The 13,309-nt window shown below is 44.3% G+C and overlaps 1 protein-coding gene across 4 annotated transcripts; it reads right to left on the bottom strand.

Annotated features, from left to right (window-relative positions):
• Nucleotides 1-2,172: 2,172 nt before the first annotated feature.
• On the bottom strand, nucleotides 2,173-12,432 carry LOC131253409 (DExH-box ATP-dependent RNA helicase DExH12-like). Of its 4 annotated transcripts, none has more exons than XR_009175152.1 (5): nucleotides 9,316-12,432; nucleotides 6,913-7,302; nucleotides 3,893-6,766; nucleotides 3,328-3,789; nucleotides 2,173-2,461 (listed from the first exon to the last, which is right to left on the bottom strand). XR_009175152.1 is itself a non-coding variant. In XM_058254390.1 (4 exons), exons 1-4 carry the CDS (start codon nucleotides 12,259-12,261, stop codon nucleotides 3,481-3,483), a joined length of 6,519 nt encoding a protein of 2,172 aa, XP_058110373.1. In that variant the 5' UTR covers nucleotides 12,262-12,432; the 3' UTR covers nucleotides 3,229-3,480. The 4 variants fall into 4 exon arrangements, 1 of the variants encoding a protein (XP_058110373.1); XR_009175151.1 differs by having other exon boundaries at nucleotides 2,173-2,410; XR_009175153.1 differs by having other exon boundaries at nucleotides 2,173-2,410; nucleotides 3,369-3,789.
• Nucleotides 12,433-13,309: the final 877 nt, after the last annotated feature.

The following is a 13,309-nucleotide window of genomic DNA, read 5'->3' as shown; positions in this document are numbered from 1 at the left end:
GAAAGGGAAATTTTATAGGACAGCTACAAGAACGGCCATGCTTTACGGGGAAGAACATTGGGTAGTTAAGGAACAACATGTCCGTAGGATGTGTAGCTGAAATGAGGATGTTACTATGTATGAGTGGCAAGACAATGATAGAGTTAGAAATGAATGAATATGAGGGAATTTGGGAGTAGCATCAATAGGCAAGAAAGATGAGGGAAAGTAGAATTAGATGGTTTGGTCATGTGATTGAGACCAAGAACTGCACCGGGTAGGAGCGAGTTGGTGCAAGTTGAAGGCTCTAAAATGGCAAGGAGAAGGCCCAAAAGGACATGGATGGAAATAGTATGAAAAGACCTAATGGCCTATGGTCTAACTGAAGGTCCTTGATTAATTGGAATGGTAGATAAGGATTCATGTAGCTGAACCCAATTAATTGGGATAAGGTTTAGATGATAATGATGATGATGATGAAACTATATGGAGTTTCAGATGGAGCTTGGCTAACTATAGTTCTAAGAATAACATTTGGTTGGAATTTCAGGGCCTAGGTGTACAACAACAACACCCATGCTCATTTCACAACCCTTATTTATCTGAAAACTGATGTCAAGAGATACACAACCAGGTTAGAAGGGAAGGATGATGCGAGTGGAAATAGAGATCATTCTAAGGTCTCAACTTCAGAATGAAAGTGATGCATGACAATTAACCACTTGCTCTAAAAGCTCGAACCAATAGAGCATGATGAATCAATCCCTTTATCTCATAGCCCAGGTCCCACATCCCATGGGTTAGGACCTCGGCCAAACCCCCCTGGTGGGCCCCACATCACATGAGCCACCCGCCTCACAAGGGCCGCCCACCCCGAGTCTGCCCTTAGGCTACTCCACTAGAGCCCGGTGTGAAAATGCCCCTGCATTAGGAAGCCAATGAATCGAGTGAAACCAAGATTTTTAAAACTTAGTACCAGAGTGCAACTTGTCCCTGTGTCAGAACGAGTCACATTGCTGTTACCAATATTTTTTTGAAAGAAGATAATTTTATTGGGCCAACAGCCAAAAAGGAAAACAAAAACAGAAACAAACACAACAGAGAAGAAAAGTGAGAGAAAACAACAAACCAATATGACTCGTCCGATACAGGGAGAGTTGCCTGGACAAAACAAAAACTAAATATTTATGATTCAGTGTGTATTGGTCAGACTTGTTTTAGCAAGATACCAGTCCATATTGGTCTGACTTGCTCCGGACCAGTCTGAGTCAGTCCATATTGGTCAGATTCATCCCAATTATGTCCAACTTCCCATGATTCAGAGTGAACAGACAGTCCCTCAATTTGATGTATAGGCAGGCCCAACTCAGACAAATTGAACCACTTCCCACCAAGACTGACACGAGTTGGTCTGTAACAGTCAGACTCAACTCCGCACCAATCTGACTCAGTTCATAATGGTCAGCTTTATCCCAATTATGTCCAACTCCCCACAATTCAGAGCGAGCAGACAGTCACTCAATTTTGATGTATATGTGGGCCCAACTCGAACCAATTGGACCACTTCACACAGGGACCGATATGAGTTGGTCAATACCGAGGCGTATCAAGCAGTACTTAAAACCAAAGGTGAAACATACCTACGTAACAGCCTGTTTGGACGCACCCTCCAAAAGGGCGTTCAAGGCCTAAATGCAGTTTCAATCCAAACAGCATTTTATGTTACGTGCTTGGATGCACAAACTCCTGTCTAATCTCCTGCTCAACAAAATAGGAGCTAAAAAGCCGACTAGGCAAACTGATCTTTTCCCGAGTCGACTGATAAAGCAGGCTTGTGACCCCATTTCTGGGGAACTCCCTTCTGAGGATGGCTGTCCAAACGAGCCCTCAAGGTATTTCAAACAAGGAGAGAAATAAGATTATGTACAGGTACATAAAACCAAGAGAAACAAACCTATGTGAACAGGGACATCAGGCACCACAGACCAATGTTACCTAGATCACTGCCCCCCTATGTTTTATGTCTCGAATCATGCAATCCAAATTACAGTCTTTTGCAACCTGGAATACCATTGTCCCTAGATCAGACGATTCTCAACTCTTATGATTTGATTTAGTCATAATGTAATTTTATACTGCAACTGCAGAGATTTATGCAACAGTAGGCAACTAGGCATGCAAAATACTATCATATACTGCAATCGGAATGTTCATCACTTCATATATAATCTTTTTAAGGGTAACACGATTTTTTTTCATATATAAATTACAATATAATTTGTATATATAACTATATAATGTATACTTGGTACTGTATATTGGAGCAACCAACATAAGAATACCCCTACTAGCGTACCATGTACAGGAGGGAGTAGCGAACAGCATACCATTCTCGTACCATGCACCAGGAGCACCCCTCGATCCAGGTAACCTTGCCACAAAGAGTAATCCTCAAAAATCAGACCAGCACATTGATATAGTTCTGTGACAATATAGGAAGGTATAATACAAGCGAACATTAACCCATGGATGTTTAAACTCATAGAAGCACAAAAATATCACACAATCATGACCAAAACTGGGGCAAAAAAACTCAACTACAGTCTTGATTCAAAAACTGTGGACCATGGTATTCAAAAACATTTTGTTATGGGTGTAATGGCCGTTACGTGATGGTAACGGTGGTGCCCGCCACACGATACATGGCCCTAATGCCCGATTTGGAAAAAAAAAATGGAACGTAACAGGCTATAATGGCCATCAGGCCAGTTAGCCAGTTACAGGGCCAATAAGCAGCCATAATGGAGGATACAGATAAATAACTGGCCAATACAGGGCCAATATGGTGCTGATACATTTTTCCCATTAAAAAAATTCAACCATTACAAGGACGTAACAACCATTGGGGCCCCCATATTTGTAACAGCCATAAGGCTGGGTGTTACAGCCACTGTTACCATTATTGAACACCTCAGTGTGCACGTGTGCTATAAAATGGTGATGTTTAAAAAACTTTGGAGTGCTCTAGTCATGTGGCATAAAACCAATGGCCATTCAAAATTCCAAATTTTCAGAACATAGAACCATGCAAAGTCTTAGCAAACAGACCACATCAGTATATCCAATGTTGACAATCATACCAAAAGAAAAACAGGCGCTATCGCAATGAAAAATTATTCTCATCCAGAGGGAAAGAGTGAAAACAGTTATGTTCTAAAGCATCCAAAGCAAACAGTAGCAACAGATAACTTTGGTCTATGGCTGCTAAATGCTAGAGTTAATGCCGTTCCTTGTGTTAAGTTACAATCATTGAGGAAAACAGAAAGCAACGTCAGAAACAGTGTTTACCTGATGCAAGGGAAAAAACTGCATATGGAAAGAGATAATACCAGAACATAAGTGCAAAATCAGCAGATAAACAGAGGCCCACTTTGTACATCAAGCATGCCCTCATCGCCCAGGATCAAAAGGCTGCCATGGCAATTGACTCAGTCTCCCATCTCAATCACCTTCTGCTGCGTCTCTGACATCAATTGTAAAACTGTATTCCTGGTCACATCCTAGATACGAATCACACATAAAATACAGCATATATGACTTCTTTCCAACTTCTGCAGGAGCAGTGAAGTCAAGCTTGACTTTTGCCCTCCGTTGCAGCGACACCCTCTTTATCGCCAGCAGCTGCTGGCTTTTGCTGTCACCAACCACAAGCCACCACCCCTCTTCTTTGGCTTTCGGGTATCTGGGTGCATCAACTGGTCCAACCTCTGAGCGCCCCTCACGCCCCTCAAAGTCTCGCTCAAGGGTGACCTGCAAAGCAACATTTTTTTTTTTTCATTTTTTTAGAACACCAAAATGAAGATTAAAAGATAAACAAGGGGAAAATATAAATTAAAAGCTAAAGAATGGTGACCTGCAAGGTAACATTTTCCCCAGGCCTCAAATCATCACTATCCAGCACCTCGTACACCATATCAATGTTAGGAAAGCGGTTGCAAAAGTGGATGATGTCCTGCAGCTGTGACTCTGATATCTGGAGCAGCTCATGCCTTTCATCATTCTCCATCTCCATCAAATCAAAGACTGTTCCAATACTCTTCCCTGGATTTTCTTCACACCTCTTTGCCAGCTCCTTTGTGAAGTGTGGAAGTTGCAGAAGAATGGAGTCACGCTCCCACATGCCTTGAGTCACCATCTGACTCACTTCCATCGCGAGAAGTGCTAGATTGAGCCACCCATTGCTGGAAATAACATCAACCATAGCCTGAAGCAACCTGTTAGCAGAGAGGAGAACCTCTCTCTGATCGGCTGCTAGATTTCCTACCACTGTGTGTCTTGAGAAGTGGGCTTGTAACAACACATTTGCCTTCTCATGCGGATCTGTGCACTTGGGGTTTTCAACAGAAAACCTCTGGTGGTTGATCAATTTTCTTATCAGCTCTTCCTCACCTGGTCGAATTGGAAGCTGAGCATATTCAGAAGCTGAAGCCAAAATTTCCAGAAGACCCTTCATCTTTGTTTTCGAAGTCAGTGATGAACTGAAGCGCTCGATGGTAGTGTAACTGATGTAATAGTATGATGCAATCATGCCAAGGTTCAGAGGAGAGAGATACATATCTTCTTCTATGGCCACGCATTTACTTGCTTCCAAATCACTTATTGTGTTCTCAACGAGCTCGGAAAGGTGATCCGAAAGATGCCTATGGCTGACGCCCTGGAGATTGTAATAGTTTGGGTTTTGGGTAAGCCTCCGGTACATGAATGTCCATGTCAAGTAGTCTACAGCATCTTGCTTGTTCTCAATAGTTCCAACAACAACTTCAGCATTCAAATTGTCATGCAGGAAGTGTTGTAGATGACTTTCCACAGGCAGTGCCTCATAGACAAACTTCTTGTAGTACTCTTTACGGGGAGCATGACACAGGATGACACATTTCCCAGCATTGTCCAACAGAGGTCTGCTTGCATGACCCATCATCTGCAAAAGATCAGTAATTGGATAATCAGTGTGAGCATTTTCTCGCCCATCATAATATTGGGTTCCCATAACCACCACCAAGTGAGCCGATAACAGCATTCCCCAGCACAGTGAGCTGCCCGCAACACAGATCTGGATCCATCCAGCCTCAAACAACTGCGACACAACTTCCCGATCCATGTTGCTAAGCCCTTCATGTAAGTAACCTATACCATGACGGAGTGTGGCACTCAACGTAGGTTCCTGGACCTTTGAAATGAAAGGCTCCAACTCTTCCACTGACTGACGAAGAAATGCAGGCTTCTCTCCACCATCAGCACTTGAATAAGTCATCAAATCAAGTGCAGTGAGCCGAGCATGCTTCCTTGTAGGAACAAATACCAAGGCAGGCTTACCATTCTTTGCATGTTGAATGATAGCAGTGTATGTCGGCTTTGTCATAGCTTGCATCCTTGCTTCAAAATTAGCTATATCCACGCCTTGAATGTGTATCTCTAAAGGAACGGGGCGTACACCCGGTGGGAAATTGAAAAGGCCATGGGAAGTAGCACCCATCCACTCCCCCAGATCTTTGGCATTTGCGAGAGAAGTTGAAAGAGCCACTATACGAATCTTGTTCTCAACTTGACTCGAGATGTACCTCATCCTGGAAACTATTACCTCCAAGACAGGGCCCACTTGTCCGCCAATCAAATGAAGCTCGTCAATGATGAAAAGACTGACCTGCTGAATGTGCTTCCGCTGCTTCCACCGCCGAGACAAAGCATCCCATTTCTCAGGGGTACTGATAATCACTTGACCTTTCTCAAGCAGTTTTAAATCGGTGGCCGTTTCACCAGTCAGTTCGACCACTCTCATGCCCAGACCCTTCCCAAACTTCCGTTCCCAATCACGATACCGTTCCTTGGCAAGAGCTTCAATGGGAGCAATATATACAGCGCGCATGATGTTGTCTGATCCTTTCTGATGGTTCCTCAGCAAGGAAAACTCTGCACATATGGTTTTCCCACTGCCTGTCGGCGCTGCAACAAGGACATTGTCGTCACTGTTGTATAAGACAGTAAACACCTGAGTCTGGATGGGATTGAAATGCTTGAATTCCTGATAAAGAGCTTCATACGACGGATTCCTCAATGCAGTCACAGGCAAAGGTTGCAAGTCCAGCAATTCAGTTGGTGGAGGATATTTTTCAGGTAAAATGAGATGCCTGAAAGAAACAGGCAACACAGTTTGAGACCCAAGCCACCTATCTGATACGACACGAATGAAGTACTGTGGTGGCAGTGGCTCATAAATCGGCACTGTAAAATTCAGGGTGTGATCTTCATCAATGTACTGCTTCTTCAAAATGAAATATTCATGATGAAGAATATATTCACCATCATTATCCTCAACTATAACCCAAAAAGGCTCAACATAGCCATGGACTTTATCATCCCACTGAAAATCCGGTGTTATTGTTAGTTCAACCTTTAAGACGGAACGCGTAATCGGCTGAACATGAGCTGCCAGGTTAAGCTTTGGGAACTGGTGAATAAACTTGTGTAGCGTTCTCCCCATCTTCGGGAAACGAATGAGCTCTCCAATCTCCTGGGAGGAGAGATCATAGTACCTTTCCCAAGCCAAATCTTTCTTCTCCATTTTCATTAAAATTTCATTTGGAATGCCAGTGAATTGACGCAGTGGGGTCTGGACACTCCACATGCGCTTATTTACCATTTTGCACAGATTCAAGGCCTTTTCAGCTAAATGGGCCCATCCTCTTTTTAATACAATCTCAAAAAGAGCTCGTAGAAGACGGCCCGCACTCTGCAATAAATAAATAAATAAAATCAGTTGATAGTTTGCCCAGGATTAGAAACCGTTGGATGTATTACCACACTGAAATTTGAAATATGATGAGCGAACTTATAATTTATAAATAAATTAATTTTATAAATAAATAAAAAAAAAACCTGGGTGATGAACACCATATCAGATGTCAGGGAAAGCCCCTCAAGCTTCAGTTGTGAAATGTATGCCTGAAGTAAAACATTGATCTTTGCACTAGGCTCTTCCAAGCTTTCTTTGACAGGAATAGGCACACGATCTAGGAGCTTCGCCAATTCCATCTTCTCATCTTGTCTCACTGTGACGTATTTGAATTCTTCACTCAAAGAGAACAATCGGCAGAGTTCAATATCACCCATTGTTGGCTTCAAATACTCATTGTAAGTAGATATTGTTCCATGAGAAATATAGTAGTAGCTGGCAATACGACCAAGGTCAGTCACCTGAAAATAACCACTCTTTCTGTCATACTTTATCAAATTATTCTTGTCCAAGATAGTTGCAGCTGAATGGATCTGCAAAAGAACATAAGAACATATCAGGATCATAGATTAAATAATATCATCAGCAGATTTCTATCACCCAGTAGAAGTTCAAGGACCATGATAGAGTGAACAGTGAGAACAAGGAACATATCAGGAATATATCGACAATGAGAACATCAGAACACATCGGGATCATATAGTAGTAAATAATATCATCAGCTGATTTGTATCACTCAATAGAAGTTCAAGGAGCATGATAGATTAAGCAATGAGAACAAGGAACATAACAGCAATGAGAACATCAGAATATATCAGGATCATATGATAAATAATATCATTAGCAGATTGTATCACTCAATAGAAGTTCAAGGAACACGATAGAGCGAGCAAGGAGATCAAGGAACATACCAGCAATGAGAACATTAGAACATATCCAGGATCATAGAGTAAATAATATCATCAGCAGATTTGTATCACTCAATAGAAGTTCAAGGACAGTGAGAGTGAGGAATGAGAACAAAGCCAACATAATATCATCAACTTTGAAGGAAGCCAAATGAAAAATCACAACAAAAAGTTCCTTGTAATAATGTTAGATGTTAACTGCTTCTATTGTTGTGCCAATGAAGTTTCCCTTGCGAATATGATGAGAGAGAGAGAGAGAGAGAGAGAGAGAGAGAGAGAGAGAGAGTAACATCAGCCACTCAAGTATATGTACAGTATCAGCATGTCTTGAGTTTGCACAAGTGTGGTCCATGAGCCAGTGATCCAAACCCAACCTGCCGGGCCCAACTTGATAGACCAGACAATAAAGTTTTTCAGATGAAACAATCCTTAGCTCATTGATTGATAGTGCATAAATAGATGGATAGGAAAAAATACGGTGATGTCTGTATTCAACAGAAGACTAAGACTGTATAACTAAGATCCTCCAATCTGGGACATCATTGACACAATTGGCTATCCACACATGGCCCTCAGTTCAGCAGTCCAGAGTGAGGAAATGATCCCACGTGAACAGACTCAAGACCCAAGCATGCATACATATCAGTGGCTAAAATCCAGACTAGAGTGGGGATGAACAAATTTGGACCAAAACCAGCCCTGAAAATAGTCTGCATCACTAAAACACTGGTTATAGCAAATGGGTTGTGGCCTGCAGTGGTAGAAGGGGATTCAAAAAATGTCATTAGATGGGTGTTGAATGGACAAATGCCCATGGAAGTTTTCTGGAATGATTAGTTAAGTAATAGACCTGTGCAGAGGTGTTCCCATCAATTTTCAGCAGGTGGGAAGAGAAGCCAGTGACACTGCAGATAATCTTGCCAAGGAAGGAGCCTCACATAGATACTTAAGAATTTGGGACTATATAAGAATCAGGAGGTTGGTGCCTACAGTGGAGCATGTTTTCTTGGTGGTTCCTTTTTGTAATTTTCTCTTCAGATGGAGGTGATGTCCTATCCCGGCAGTGTATTTTATATTTGGTTTGTTCAATAATATTTTCAACACCCCTAAAAGAAAAACTAAGGTAGTCAACTGTTTCTAAAAACTACACCAGGTAGAATTTGAACCCATGACTTCTACCTCTAAATGAACGCCACCAGCTATGTGTATTGTTAACTCATTTTATTTTAATTAACTAAGCTTTTCCTGATGATAATTGAAAAAGAGTGAACCAAGAAAAGCAAATTAAACAAGGGTCGAGGAAGCACCAATAACAGTGCGTTTGGATATTTCGATATGCCCCCACAATGAAACTTAATTTCCACCTGAATCTCAAGTGACATGACAACAGATCAGACACATTTTCATGTCAATCGTGATTTGAGGCAAAAACTCTTAGGAAGATGGGTTATTGTTCTTTCCATTCAGGATATTTGCTTCACCCTTGATTTCGGTATATCCAATACAAGAGGCACATGAATGATCAAATAAAACTAGAACTCCATGCAAATGGGAACAGAAATAAACAAACTGAATTGGGCAAAATGGAAACAAACACAGAAACAGATGCACAAATGAAACAAATGATTTGATACTTACCAAATCAGCCCTCCTCTCTTCCAATGATGGATCTCTTTCCAAGACATCAGCTGATATACCGTAGAGCGAAGGATTTCTCAGCATGCGGATGTACAGGTAGGTGTACCCAAGCCAAACACATGCTTCTCTAGCATTCTGAACTGTTCCAAGAACAATCTCTGCATTCAACTGATCGGCCAATCTGGATACGAACTGACTCTCAATGGGAAGCTGTTGATTCATGAGCGAGAGATAGTATGTTAATTCCGAGTGGCCAGTCAAAATTATCCCTTCCCCATGGGAATCAAACTGAGGCCTCCCTGCACGACCCAGCATTTGCATTACATCCAGCGGGCTCAATTCAGTCCAAGCTCCTTTCTCTGGATTGTAGATCTGGGTGCCCTTTATGATCACAGTATGTGCAGGCAGATTCACACCCCAAGCAAGAGTAGCTGTGGAAACCAACACCTGTACATATCCATCACCAAAAAGCTCCTCCACGAGGTCACGGTCCACCCTAGCCATCCCAGCGTGATGGATTGCAAACCCGTACGGCAAGAGGTCCTTAAGATCATTGCTCTTGACAATCTCCGCATGGCTCTGTAGAATCTCCCGGCTGGCGCTGTCTTCCTTCAAGAACCGACCAAGGGTGTCGTTAGCGAGAGCTGTGTCCCTAATTGCGCGAGCTGTCTTAGCAGTCTCCTTCCTTGAGTGGACAAATATGAGCACCTGGTGCTTTCCAGCTGCAGCCATGACCTTCTCATAACAGAGATCATTCATCAGCTGAAATCTCTGCAAAGGCTTCTTCACCGTAATTCCAATATACTGCTGTGCAAGAGGGCATGGTCTGTACCGATTGTCGAAATGGAACAGACCTTTTTCCCTGTTGACGCGTAAAAACAAGGCCACATCTTTATAGTTCGGAAGTGTGGCTGATAGCCCCACCAGACGGATGTGCTCCCCGGTAGTCTCGATCTGTCTAACGGTCCTTGCAACAATACTTTCAAGCACGGGCCCTCTGCTATCGTGAAGGAGATGGATCTCATCAATAATCAGAAGCCTAACAAGCTGAGTATACGTCCGGTCCCCTGACTTCCGAGTGATGATATCCCACTTCTCAGGAGTTGTAACGATAATCTGTGTCTCTTCAATCTGCTGGCGGGACAGTGTCTGGTCCCCGCTCAACTCCTTCACATTGATCCCATAATGTTTCAGACGATGGGACAGGTTTCCGACCACTTCGGCCACCAGGGCTTTCATCGGGGCAACGTACACAATCTTGTAGTCACTTTGATTGATTGTCCCATCCGGGTTCCTATGAAGCGCAATCTGCTGGAGTATGGTCAGCATTGCAACATTGGTTTTCCCAGCACCAGTCGGAGCGCATAGAAGAATATTCTCTGCAGTGAAAAGGGCTGTTTCGTAAACCTTGCTCTGCACCCTGTTCAACTGCTTCATGCTCTCAAAAGCAGGCTGTGCCCAGTCGGGCATCACAGAGATCTTTATAAGCTCTTCGCCCTCAGCAAGGGGCGGCTGCTTCATGTATGGCACATGGACTTCCTCATATCCTTTCAAGGACTTCCTAAAAGAGTCCTTTGGAAGATCGCACTTCTTGTTTGCCATCAAAAGACTGCCCTGGTGGAACGAGATGCTGTCAAGGTCAAGCAGCTGGCGCTGCCCCTTCAGCCAGCCATTCTCTGCCTCTCGATCAACAGCCCTCCTATCCCTATCCCCATCACCACCACTCTCATCTTTCAACCGCCTGGCCTCTTCTCTTATACTCTTCTCCAGATTCTTCTGCCGCTCCTTTGCAGTCGCCCTAGTGGCATGCAGCTGCTCCAGGATGGCGGCCAATTCGGGGCCCATATCCATCATCTCTTCCTCGATCTTCTTCCTCTGCTCCTGATCCTCCGCCCTCGCCAGCCGAGTACACCACACGATCTTCAGCCGGTTCCTCAAGAGCAATTTAATGAGGTCAAACTTGTCATAATCGAGCAGCATCACAAGCCGATTCTCAACATCCCGGTCATCACCCTCGGCAAGGATCTTGAGCACATCCTCAGCAAGCTTCTGGCTGTGCTGTGGATCGATCTTCTCGTAGGCCTGGGAAATCTTCCTCTGAAGCCAGTATGCATCAATGTCCTGAACATTGAGCATCATGCCCTCATTGGCCTGCTCTGCGTCATCATCATCAATACCGCCCATCTGCATCGCATCTGCACCGTCCGCATCCAGCCCGTCATTGTCCTCGTCCGACTCCTCCTGCACCTGATCAAGATCACTCTCCTCGTCCTCCTCTTCCTCCTCAAACTCCACGGCCACACCAATATCATCGTCGAGTGCCTCCCCAGCTGCGGAACCGTTGGCAGCAGAACCCACAGCGTCGCCCCCATCCTGGTAATCGGTGATGAGCCGCCCAATCGAGACCAGCTGATCAAAGAGCTGGTTCGAGATGGGATTCAGCAGCTTCTCAATCTCTTTCTTCTTATCGGGGTTCTTGACCTTCTCGTTCTTGAGGACCCCCAGCACCTCATCAGCAGCGCCGCTGAGGATGTCCTGCGGCTGCCCGCCAAACTGCTGCTGGATGACGCTGAGCAGGGCCTCGTACGCGGCCCGAGTCTCCTTCGTCTTCGGCTGGTACACGCCCTCGCTGGCAAGGGACAGGACGCTTTCTTCCTTGATTCGGCGGCGCTTCTGTGGGCCCAGATCGGAGGAAGAGAGGGGATCGCGATCCTTCTTCTTTTTGGATTTCTTAAGCTTCTCTTCTAGCTCGGGAGGCTTGCCGCGGTAGACGCGATCACCGAAGCTCTTCGGGTCGATCTTCCCCCAGAGGGATTCGGGCTCGCCGGTGGGCTCGTGTGTGTCGCGAGGGCGCGAGTCGGTGGTCAGGACTAGGCTCGAGTTGGCTCGGTACTCGTACTGCTTGAATCGGGCGTGGGCTTCTGCACCCCCTCCCAAATGCGCCATGGCTACTGCAAAAACCTAGAGAGAGAAAAAGAATAAGGAGAGAGAGAGAGGAGGGTTTTAGTGTTAGGGTTAGGGTTTTCTAAGAGAAGGAGAAGAGAGAGAAGGGGAGAAATGAGAAGAAAAACCTCAGCTAGGGTTTTGTTTTGTTATGGAAGGGAAGAGAGTGCCTCGCGAAGGACTTCTATAGCTTTTTCCCTCGCCACGCCTCGAAGGAGAACGCCGTACGCCAACCTGATCCAATACTAGCGTGACCCCAAAGAAGATTTCAATGGTGGGTTTTCAATCCTCACTGGCGTGGCCCACTCCAGTTTATCATCTCCTTCATGGCTGATTTAATTTAATAGAATGATCTGATGAAACGGATGAACGGATTGGATCTAATAGAAACATCATGATGAGCCCACAGAACTCACCTGTAACTCGGGGTTGCAGGAATCCTGGAAACTCCGCGCGCAGATCAGTTACTGCCCCCGCCTGTTCGGAGATCGGGAAAGACGGAGGCTCAAGGGTCATGAGAAATTTGGGACTGCCGACCCGACCTTTTATCCAGCTGTTTTTACGAAACAATACAAACTTTCTCTGAGAACTTACACCTCCACGTACCGACAGCGAAATTCAGGATGAAAATACCCCTGCTTTTTAAGTAGCCGGTTATGGAGAGATGGCTGCCATCTATGGCCACGAATTATAACCGCAGTCATAGGTACCCTACCGATCTAACCACGATTTAATATTTTGTACCACGGTTGCGGTTGATGCCAGCCGGCTACGGCTCCTACTGCTACGGTTATAATCCGTAGCCATAAGTCTACGGTAATTACTTCATAGTTATTGATTTTATCGATCATTTCTCGATATTATCAATAACTTATGCTCGATACTATCGAACCAATCCCGATAATATCGAAAATTCATCTATTTTTTGAGTTTTGTTGCTAGACAATTTGGCATTCATCTTCGATATTATTGAATTATGGTTGATATTCTCTACAATTTGTAGCTACGGTTATAATCCGTAGCCATAGGTCTACGGTCATTTTCTCCTCTC

Source organism: Magnolia sinica, chromosome 8, assembly GCF_029962835.1.
Source record: "Magnolia sinica isolate HGM2019 chromosome 8, MsV1, whole genome shotgun sequence".
NCBI classification, from domain to species: Eukaryota; Viridiplantae; Streptophyta; class Magnoliopsida; order Magnoliales; family Magnoliaceae; genus Magnolia; species Magnolia sinica.
This window is presented reverse-complemented; position numbering and strand designations above follow the sequence as displayed.